This window comes from Camellia sinensis, chromosome 6 (assembly GCF_055761805.1).
Source record: "Camellia sinensis isolate YWXY chromosome 6, ASM5576180v1, whole genome shotgun sequence".
NCBI lineage: Eukaryota > Viridiplantae > Streptophyta > Magnoliopsida > Ericales > Theaceae > Camellia > Camellia sinensis.
Genome location: NC_138966.1, coordinates 137,573,560 through 137,584,756, shown reverse-complemented (window position 1 = coordinate 137,584,756; position 11,197 = coordinate 137,573,560). Strand labels below are relative to the sequence as shown.

General features: G+C 44.6%; 1 protein-coding gene across 1 annotated transcript; it reads right to left on the bottom strand.

Annotated features, from left to right (window-relative positions):
- Window positions 1-455: 455 nt before the first annotated feature.
- LOC145792404 (uncharacterized) lies at window positions 456-1,405 on the bottom strand. Its single transcript, XM_082873125.1, has 2 exons — window positions 1,275-1,405; window positions 456-1,183 (listed from the first exon to the last, which is right to left on the bottom strand). Exons 1-2 carry the CDS (start codon window positions 1,281-1,283, stop codon window positions 560-562), a joined length of 633 nt encoding a protein of 210 aa, XP_082729251.1. The 5' UTR covers window positions 1,284-1,405; the 3' UTR covers window positions 456-559.
- Window positions 1,406-11,197: the final 9,792 nt, after the last annotated feature.

Here is an 11,197-nt window from a genome sequence, read left to right as displayed (position 1 = left end):
AGATGATGTACTCCGGTTGGAAGAGTTGGTGATTTGTCCAACTTAAAATTCCCAACCGAGATGGTGTATTCCGGTTGGAAGAGTTGGTGTTTTGTCCAACTTAGGATCCCTAACCGAGATGATGTACTCCGGTTGGAAGAGTTGGTGATTTGTCCAACTTAAAATTCCCAACCGAGATGGTGTATTCCGGTTGGAAGAGTAGTTGTTCTGTCCAACTTGGGATTCCCAACCGTGATGAAGTACTCCGGTTGGAAGAGTTGGCGTCTTGTCCAACATGGTATCTTGTCCAAACTTAGCAACAACCGAGATGGGTATTTCGGTGCATGAATTTGTTTTGTTTTGCTCAAGTGCTTCGACCATGTTATGGACTCCGGTCGACCAAGTGTTCAAATGATAAGTCATACCGAGATAGTTTGCTGAAGACGGAATTAATTACTACCGGGCAAACACTTGGCGAAAATTCAAAATTTTTCATTGATAAAGAAATTCATTACAAGAGGTGGGGACAGAGCCCGGTTACATCTAAAGTATTGAAAGCAAAAATGCAAAGAAAAGAAAACTAAATCAGGGGGGATAGATTGGTGAATTCATCCTCGGCAGTCTCAAGGTTGGTGGTTGGGCTCGCTTCTTGGGCACCGGGCTCAACTTGACCGGGCTGCACTTCCACTACGGCGTCTTCAGCCTCCGAATCTGTCTCATCACTCCCTTCTTCAAGCCCCTCCTCGGCCTCCGCTTGAAGCGCACTGAATACATCATTTGCATATGGCACGAGGTAGACCGGTAGTGAAGCTTTGGGAGGATTGGCAAAAACGTCGGTGTCAGAGCCCTGGCCGAGCTGTTCGCAAGCGGATTTCCAGCCAGCCTTGAAGTATATGTCTTGTGTTGCAAAGACTTGCTTCTTGTAATTCATCTCGGCCTCGTTGAAACCCGCATTGTTGGCAGCCCGGCAAGCCTTCTTCTTCGCCTTCTTCAAAGTGTCAACCTCGGCCTGGAGCTCGGTTTGTTTTTTCTCGGCTGCATTCAGTTGACCGAGCAGCCTATTATTGTCATGGTTGGCCATCTCGAGAGAAGCTTTAGCCCGGCCGAGCTCGGCTTGAAGGCTTTCAACATGGCTGGCAGTGTCGTTGGCTTTCTGCCTAAGCCGGTGGATGCGCTCCAAGACCAAATGTTGTTTTTGAATGGCCTGCACAAAGAAGCAAAGTACATCAGAAAGGGGACCGAGCAAGAAGGACCGAGCAAACACTTGTTAAATGTTAAAAAGAACGCCGACTTACCCTGGCCATCGACTTCACGGAAGATTTTACCAGCCGGGTGTCAGGGACGTGGTCACTGCCTACCACGTCGCCCGGTAGGAGAAACGCTTTGGAGAGATCGAAGGCAAGCAAATGTTCTTTGTCTGCCTTGATCGATGCAGTCGCCGGGATGTCCTGCCCCCGGTGCTTCAGCTGAGGACGCCAAGCGGGCACGGGAGCCGGAGTTTCAGCAGGATGTTCGGTTGTCAGCTCGGTGACAAGCTCGGCGGAGGGATCTGCCCTTGGTCTTTTTCCAGCCCGGCGCGCTTCTCTGGCGGATTGCACGGCAGCTGGAGCTAGAGAAGCAAGGGCTACGACGGCTGCACTCGATTGACCGGCAGCCGGGGAACGGGTGGTGACGCTCGGTATCTCGGCTGAGGTCGCGGTTAGAAGGTTTTTGATCCGAGATCTTTTGGCCATTTCTTGCTCGTCGGTTAACCGGATTAATGGGACGTCTGGTAGGGTTGGATCTGGAGGTGGCGAAGGAGCTCTGAGGAAGTCAGTTACTCTACTCCGGCGCGGAGCAGAATATCTGTAAGTCGGTGTGTAGCCGAGCAAGTCGTTGCAGTCTCGGTGACGGTACCTAAGCACGGCCCGAATTGCCTCGACGTTGGGGAATTGGTAGTTGGCTTGCAAAGCTTGGATAGCTGCAAAAGAAACAGGGAAATCGATTAGTAAAACTAAAGAATAAAGTTAACCGAGCAAGTTTGAGTGGCTTACATGAAGAACCGAAGTCCTTGCTTATGAACCAGCCCGGCACCTCGGCTGTTTCGTAGTTGCCGGACACCCAGAAGAAATCATCATCGTGCATATCTTTGTCCGGGGTGCCGGTTACGATTTTTTCCTTGCCCGGTCTTATTTTCAAGTAGTAAGCCAGGCCGTCACCGGTGTGGCCCATTGTGTACTGCCTTAATATCTCGGCTAGGCCTAAGTTGGTGCCTAGCCGTTGGTTCAATTCGTGTACGCCGTTGATTATTCTATATGTGTTGGTGGACACCTGTGTGGGTGCCAGCCCGGTTCGACGGAGGAACTCGGTTATGAGAGGGTTGAGTGGGAAACGAAGACCCCCTTCAACGATGGATAGCACGGTGAAGGGGCATTCCTCCCTACCCCAAGGCGTGGTCTCTTCTTCGGCCAGCTCGAGATGGACGTCGACCGGGACGCCGTAGTCCTCTCTGAAAGCGGCTAGCGCGGCCGGAGTATCCACAAGGAAGCGGAACTTCCCCATTTGTGGCCGACTTACTATAGCCCGGTTGATGGGTTGGGCACGGTGATAAATTGTTGCAGCTCGGTCCTGAGAGGTTCAGGAATGACAGGGGTCCCCTTGGACTCTGCAGGAAAAGGATGGTAAGTGTAAGTGTGGGGTTTCGCTAAGAGAGCTAGACTTCAGCTCGGTCGGTAAGGGGGCCAAACTACCTCGGTTGTCTGATTAAGGAGCTCGGTCGCCCAAGCAGACCTGATGTTAGCCCGGTTAAGCGACCAAGTCCTTTGGTTATCTTGGTTTTTGCCATGATTGGAACAAACACGTTGTTTGCCCGGTTTGGCTAACTTTTCGGATCAAAAGAAGGCCCAGAGCCCGGTTCACCCCAGTTCTTCGATGTTCTTCAGGAAGACGAAGAACACCAAGAACAGTGGGAGGTTTAGGACGTTTTCTATGGTCTAAGCCCTAAAAGCTACGTTTTTGGGTCCTAATGTGTGCAAAATAAGAGCAAATAGCAACATAGGAGAGATTAGGTATCTTACCTGTGAAGGGCTGAAGGTGTTCTTCCCAAACACGACAAAATGGGAGGATGGCAGTCGAGCTTGGGCTTGAGAATCGACAGAGATGGAGGCAGCAGTAGGGAAAAAATGGAACGATGGAGGGCGAGTTTGTACAGGCGAAAGAGACCGCCCAAATTTAAAATCTGACAAGAACGGCGGGTTGCTTCTTGATAACCAATGGGAGCACGCCACGTGTCCCCATTTATGGCTTTGGCAGGACTGAAGCGACGGGTTGAAAAGACGAAGAGCCAACCGAGCTACTTTCAATTAGAATAGGTCAGCCGAGGAATATAACCGGTCAAATCTGCGGACGATTACGTCAACTAGCTCGGTCGAGTCTTGGCATCTTGACGACCGGGGAAACGTTATCTCGGACGAGGTGAATAATCCCAGTCACGCTTCCGCGGACGGAATTAAGGGGCAATTGAGAGGGTGATTTATGCTCCGGCGTTGGGCCGAGGTATAAACCGAACAGGTTGAGGGCCCAGCAGAGCATTGGGCCGAGATGATCGACTGTTCACCCGGAGATGGGCTACCAGAACTTGGGCCGGGCAGAGTTTGGACTGTGTGCTGCCCCGAACCGTGCAGAAGATGCTCGGCCAGGAAGTGACCGGTCAGACCGGGATGCTCGGTCCGAGGATTGTCGAGACCAGACAGACCGAGAGGCAGGCGCTCGGAAAGGCACGGTCAGCCGAGGTAGTTGACTGACCGGCGAGAAGACCGACCAAAGGAGGAGCCCGGGCTAAGCTTTGCCGAGATGCCGCCTAGCCCGGTCCTTCATTCTGTTATCCGGTCAGGCGCTTAAGGTATGAAGCATGGTATGACCGAGGTAGGGCAGCTCGGCTGCCGAGCTCCAGCTATGCTGGCAGGCAGTTGAGAGCAGGTGATGAACGGCATGGTTTATGCTGACAGATGGGATAGCAGAGCCACGTGTCAGGAGATGACAGGGAGTGGATATGGGGCACAGAAGGTATATAAGCATGTCTGCGCCCCCCATACGGACACACGAGCACATCTGTAAGGATTTCTTACACTAAAACACTCTCTCCCTTCTCTCTATCCGTCCTAAGGTGTGTGCTAACTTGACCGTCGGAGGGTTTTTCCGGCCACACACCGCCGGGTAGCTCACCATTATTTGTTCACAGGTGATCGGACATCGACGGAGCTCGGAAGAAAGGAATACGGGCACGCCGGAATATTTGCTCCCCGTACACATACATTTGTGAAAATACATTGCTATGCCCCTTTCCTGCTCTCTGTTGCAGTAAATCAAGAATCAGCGGTCTTCCGAGGCTTGGCACGCATTTCAAGAACAGGTGCAAACAGAGGCTAATTGGGGCATCGTCATGGATTTCCGCGCAAAGGCAACCCGGGCATGCATCATTCATCATTCATCAGAATCAAGGCAGTCCCTGGCTTGCACGCCAGTTTTACAGCTTTCTTAGTTAATTTGTAAATTAATTAGGAATTTATACATTATTTGGGCTGTATTATTTGGACTGTAATATTCTTTTATTCGGGACTGTATATTTATTCGAACCCTCTGCGCGAGGGCACAACTGTAATAAGTGTGCGTGTGTGTGTTGTATGTCTTCCAACCCCACGTCTTTCTTCCCTTTTATTTACCTGCTTATGATGGTTAGATTAGGGCATGTTTAAATCAGCATACAGTATGACAGCATGTTTGCATCATTCATCTGTTTTGCATGCACCGGGCTCGGCACATCATACTAATTGCATTTGTATTTCAATTTTCAAGTTGAGTACTTGTTAGCTGTTGCATTCCATATGCCATGTTTAGAATAACCGAGCCTGCTATAGTTGCATTTTGCATGTGTTGCATTAGGCATTTCTGTATAATTAGGATCATGCATGGATTTCTAATAAGTTTCTGTTTTGGCTTGGAGTACTCGGTAAGTTTTATGCTTTAGCATCCTTGCATGCGTGTGAGTGACTGCCATGAATAGCATGCTTACCATGAGGCTATTTGCTTATGTGATATAAATTGCCTGAATGCCTGTGGGTGAAGGTTGGGTTACTTAAATTGGAACAAATCATCAAATGTGTGTTTTAAGCCCACTAGATAGTGGCAAAACATCTTTTCTTATGCCCACCTGAGGGTGGCAAAATCTGCATCTTTAAGCCTACTTGCGAGTAGCAAAACATCTTTCAAAAAAACAAACATGAAATGTTTTGTTCCAATTCAGGCGATCCAGTCTATACTTGTATGCTATGCGCATCACATAGTAATCTAGGCTAATAACCGGAATAAGAACACACAATGTTTTCAAAACTTGATATCATGGTTAGTAGAGGCCGATCTTTGATCGGGCGAGCGGGGGTGCTCACGAAGTGACCTTCCCCAATCGTACCCAAGTTCCCGAGCCAAGGCAACTTTGGTGATGACGGACACGTGGCCTTAGGCAAACGAGTCAGGGTTTCCTAAATTTTCCCAAAATAAAATATTTAGGTGGCGACTCTGTATCTGGCAAAGCAGTCCATGTTTGGCACTTCTTTTCTAAAAATCTGTTTTCTCAAAACGATTTGCCGGATTTGGACTCTTTGGTTCAGACTTAGAACCGTGACAATCGTAGAGTCCTGAGCTGTAGTGACCCCAAATGAACGGAACGGGAGCTCACCCTCCCGGGGCGTTCGGGGACGTCTACAGTACCACACTCATTTGAGCTTGAGAAATGATAAGGAGGGTGGTTATACACACATATCCTACAAAGACCTTGTTTTGCCTCTGTTGTTCCCTGTTTGCAGCAAAATTGGAGAATACAGAAGCAAGTGGCCAACCGGCCAGAGGAAGTGGCCTACAGCCTCTTTAAGCGGCCGACAGTTCTCAAGCTCAGAGGTGGTCAGAAGTTGTTCTGGTTCTGGAGCAAAAACAGCCCGGAGATTGGTTCGGTGTTCAGGAATCAAGGCGAATGCAAACAGAGCCAACTGGTGGCAAAGTAACGGACTTTCGGTAGGAAACGGGGCAACCGAGCATGCATGCATCCCTCGCTTCCCGAGGCCGTTCATTTAAATTGCTTAGCTAATTAGATAGTTAGCTTAGTCATTTTTGTAATTAATTAGTGAAGTGTTTAATTAATTAATTCGGTTTGTAACTAATTAGCTTAGATTAGCTAGTTATTCAATTGTGTTGTAATTAATTAGCTAGAATAGTTAGCTAATTAGTTGGTTTGTAATAGTTAGCTTAATTAGCGTAGCTAGTTAGCCCTCTTTCATTTGGACCCTCTGTTGAGAAGGCAAATGTTGTAATAAGTGTGCGTACGTGTGTGAATGTCTTCCAACCCCACGTCTTTCTCCTTTTTATTTACCCACTTTCAGTGGTTAGATTAGGGCATATTTCGATTAGCATACCTTATACTTGCATGCGTGCATCATTCATTCGTCTTGCATGCACCGGGCTCGGCGCATCATTCAAACTGCATTGTATTTCAATACACTTTCTTGAATATGTGTTTCAAAACATGTTATCAAGTGTTGCATTCATATGCCATCTTAGATAGTCGAGCCTATTTTAATTGCATTTTTGCATGTGTTGCATTAGGCACTTAACATAGTTAGGATCATGCATTGATTTCTTAGCTTCTGTTTTGGCTGGGAGTACGCTGTAAGTGTTTACGCTTTAGCATCCTTGCATATGTGTAAGTGACTGCCATGATAGCATGTTTACCATGAGGCTATGTGCTTCAATGATTAACTGCATGAATGCCTGTAGATGAAGGCTTCATTACTTAAATTGGAATAATTCATCAAAATGTGAGTTTTAAGCCCACTTGGAGTGGCAAATCATCATGTTCTAAGCCCACCTTATTTGGTGGCAAATCCGCGTTTTAGCCTACTTGCAAGTAGCATCTTCAAACCATTTTTGAAAAACAAACATGAGATATTTTGTTCCAAATCGAGCGATTTAGTCTATACTTGTGTATTGTGCGCATCACATAGTAAGTTAGCTAATAATCAAACAAGAACACATGTGTTTTCAAAAACAACATATCATGTTTAGTAGAGGCCGATCTTTGATCAGGCGAGCGGGGGTGCTCATTTTAGGACCTTCCCCTCTCGTACCTAAGTTCCCAAGCTAAGGTAACTTTGGTGATGACGGATACGTGGCCTTACACACGAGTCAGGGTTTCCTAAATTTCCGAAAACAAAATATTTAGGTGGCGACTCTGAAATCTGGAAAAGCAGTCCATGTTTGGTGCTTTTTCATTCAAAATCGATTTTCCAAAACGATTTGCCGGATTTGGACTCTTTGGTGATTTATCAGTCTTACATTGCACTTTGTGAGATTAGATTCAGAACAGTGACAGGAGTTCGAATTGTAGTAGCTAGAACCCAATTCGCGCCCTCTCCGAGAATGGGGGCGCGTGGAGAGAGTTTAGGCGGTCTGCACCTTTCCGCAACTTAAAGGTATAACTTTTTTTTTTTATGTGGCACTCTATTCATAACATAACATGCAGTTAAAATTGTTTCTCCCTACAAATTTGGAGGAGCACCTGCTTCAATTAGCATAGCATTTGTTAAATCAGTTAAAATTCTATTTTTCTTTCTACTATACCATTAGATGTAGATGAATATGGTGGAGTAGTTTCATGGATTATTCTCAAAGACTGAGCAAACAAGTTGAATCCAAAAGATTCATACTCCCGGCCTTTATCACTTCTATATCTTTTAATTTTTTTACCAAATTGATTTTCAACTTCAATAAGGAATTCTTTAAATTTTTGAAAAGTATCGCTTTTATTTTTCAACAAGTATACATAAGTGTATTTTGAAAAATCATCAATAAAAGTGATAAAATATTTATTTCCACCATGTGTTAAAATTCCTTCAAATTCACTTAAATCAGTGTGAATTAATTCTAGCAATTCAGTATTTCTCACCATACTTTTATAAGGCCTTTTAGTTATTTTTGCTTGATTGCAAACTTCACATTTCTCAAAATTACTTGTGAGTTTTGGAATTAATCCTAAACTACTAATGACTTTCACATATCGGCTAGTAATATGACACAGACGAGCATGCCAAAAATTCATAAAAGCCAGCATGTAAACAAAAACATGTGTTTTTTTATTCTTAACATTTAATTTAAATATTCCATCACATGCATATTTTTTCCCCACAAATATGCCTTTTTTAGTGATTACATATTGGTCAGATTCAATAATCTGCTTGAAACTAACTTTGTTGAGCAAATAACTCGACATCAAATTTTTCCTCATGAACAGTGTGTACAATACATCTTTTAAAACAAGCACACGTCTAGAAGTAAATTTCAACTCAACATCCCCACACCCGAGCACCTTGGTTAAACTGGAGTTACCAAGCATAACAGTCATCTCCTCATTAAAAAGAGTAAAATCTTTGAACCAATCTTTATCATAGCAGACATGTATATTGGCACCAGAGTCTACCCACCACCCTTCCACAGATTGAACCATAAAAATATCTATAATCATAGCCACAAATGGTTCCTCGGTAACATTAGCTTGTGGTCGAGACTGTTGTTTTTGAAATTTGCAAGTTTGAGCAATATGCCCACTTTTCCCACACACAAAACATGTCACAAATGTCAGAAACTGTAAATGGTTCTTGGTTCCATTTCATTTGCCTTAGGTAATTTTTATTTTGTGGCTTTCCAGTATTTTTCCAAATTTTCTTAACTAGCTTCAAATGACTATTTTTATGAAATCGACCTTTAGGTAAAGTATTTACAGAAGTTAAATTTACCTTTGCAGTGGAATGCTCTTGTGTCTTAAACGCATCTTGTCCTCATGCTTCCTCCTCTACCCGAATCTGTGATATTAAAGTCTCCAAGGACGTCTCTTTTTGCTTGTGATGCATTGACTTCTGAAACTCCGTCAAAGATGATGGTAGTTTGTCAATAATACATGCCACAATAAGATTGTCTTCAATTTTGATGCCTTCGGATCTAACTTCAGCCAGTAACATCGTAGACACCCCATTTTTTACCATCCTCAAGACTTGGACGTCACCGTTTGAACACTCGGTGATCATTCATGATTGTGTTCGTCTTGAGTTCCCGGAGGTCTCAGCCACGCGCCTTGCCTCGAGATCTCTCAACTCGATTGTTTTGTGTTTGGTTTTGCACCAAACACTTGTGTTTTGCCTTTGAGGGGCAGGGAATGGCTTGTGGGCCATCCCCACACATCACCGGCCATGGCTTGAGGCCACCGGCCAGTGTTTTGTTTCCATCGGCCATATCTTTGGCCGGTCGGCACTCTTGATGGTCGGTCGGCCATTTATTTTGTCAAAATAACATTTTTGGCTGGCCGATCACTGTGTATCTGCTTTTGCAGATATTTTTATGCCAGATGTGCTAGCTGGCATACACTTTGCACCCCCTTCATACACGTGTATGGAGGGATTTCCCTCTTGACTAGCTTACTTTGGAAGCTTTGCAAGAGGGAGCTTCTATAAAGAGGAGGCCTCTCCTCCCTTTTCTAGGGTTAGAAAGAAACTCCAGAGGTCTGGTTCTTTTTGGGGTTAGAAGTGTGTCTATTCTATCTCTATACTTTCCTCTCATTGTGTATAAGCGTGTGTTTGTTCATAGTTTTGCACATAAACACTTACCATTACACCTTCCCTTAATTGCTGAGGCTTTAGAGGGTTGATCTTGGACTTTTTGAGCTCGTTTTGATCCAAGAAGAGGTCTGGCCTTGTGATCTTGGAAGTGTTCTTCAAGGGTGAGTGTTCTTGCCTTTTATTCTCCATTTTTGTATAGCTTTTTTGCCTATCTTGCAACTATTTTTAGACTTTGTATATAACTAATAAAAGTATTTTTTTTACTTGCTTAAAATAGTTGTTTGAGGGTGTTTTGTTGTTTGACCCCTCTTAGGGCTTGTTTGGCTCCATTTTTGTGCTATTTTGGTGAGCTCCGGGACCACCTTGTTTGGGCCTCCTCACCACTGAAATCTTGAGGGATTTCAGTGGTGAGGATGGTGGTTTAAGGTCCTAAGAAGGAGAGAGCCACCCCCTCTCCTTGTTGTCTTCAAAATGTGTCATTTAAGCCTCATGTGTGAGCACCATTTTTGAACTCATGTTGGCCATGTTTCAGTAGGTATTTGGTAGTATTTTGCCATGCTTTACCTCTGTTTTTACTTGGTTTAAACACACCATGCTTGTCTTGCATACATGTCTTGTAATGCCATGATTTGCCTTAACATGTACATAGCATTTAGACTACCATGCTCATGTGTTTTGGCCTAACTTTGTGAAGCTTTTATGCTTATTTTAGTGTGCTTGAGGTTTGTTTTTGGTCATTTGGGTCATCCATGCTTCGCTTTGTATAGCTACCATGAAATCCCTCTTGTAGGCCTTAAGTATCGGACCCTCTAACATGCTATTCTTGCATCATTTCAGTGGCTTAGAACCACTTATAGCATCATTTCAGTCCTCATGGCATTCTTGTATGCTTGGATTTGATGTCTCTTTAATGCTTTATAAGGTTGTCATCTTATGCTCCATGTTTGTCCTCTTTTGTATGCTTACATGTTTAAACCATTTAGACGCCATCTAGGTGTGTCTTTGGTCTTGTTTAGACCTGCATTGGGGCTGTTTGGAGTCCCTTTGGCCTTTTGAGGCTTGGTTGGCATGGCCATGGTTTGAGCCCTTTGGTTGGCCTCAAGCTTTGGGCTTGTTAGCATGCTTTGATTGCTTGGTTTAGGTTGGTTTGGCAGCATCCTCATGTGATTTTTAGAGCTTATATTGCTTGCCATATGCCCATGTTTAGTCTCTTTTAAGTATGCTTAGAAGTTACTCTTTGATGCCTAAGTGATGGACCATGTTTGCATGCATGCTTGTATGTGCATTTGGCTCCCATTTCCTTAGCATTGGCCATTGTTTTGGGCCTAGTTGAGCGCCGCCCAAATTGGTTTAAGCCCACCCTTTATGTGTTAGTGCATGCTTACCATGTGTGTTGTTACATACTTGTGTGTTGTTGCATGTTTAGGTTGTTTAACATGTTGCTACATGTTTACCCCATGTGTTGTTGCATGATTGAATGAAGTCACATGCTTACTTGCATGCTTGACCATCCACATTGCATCTCGCATACTTGTCATTAGCATCACTGTCACATGTCTTATATGCTTGTTTGCATTGCCATG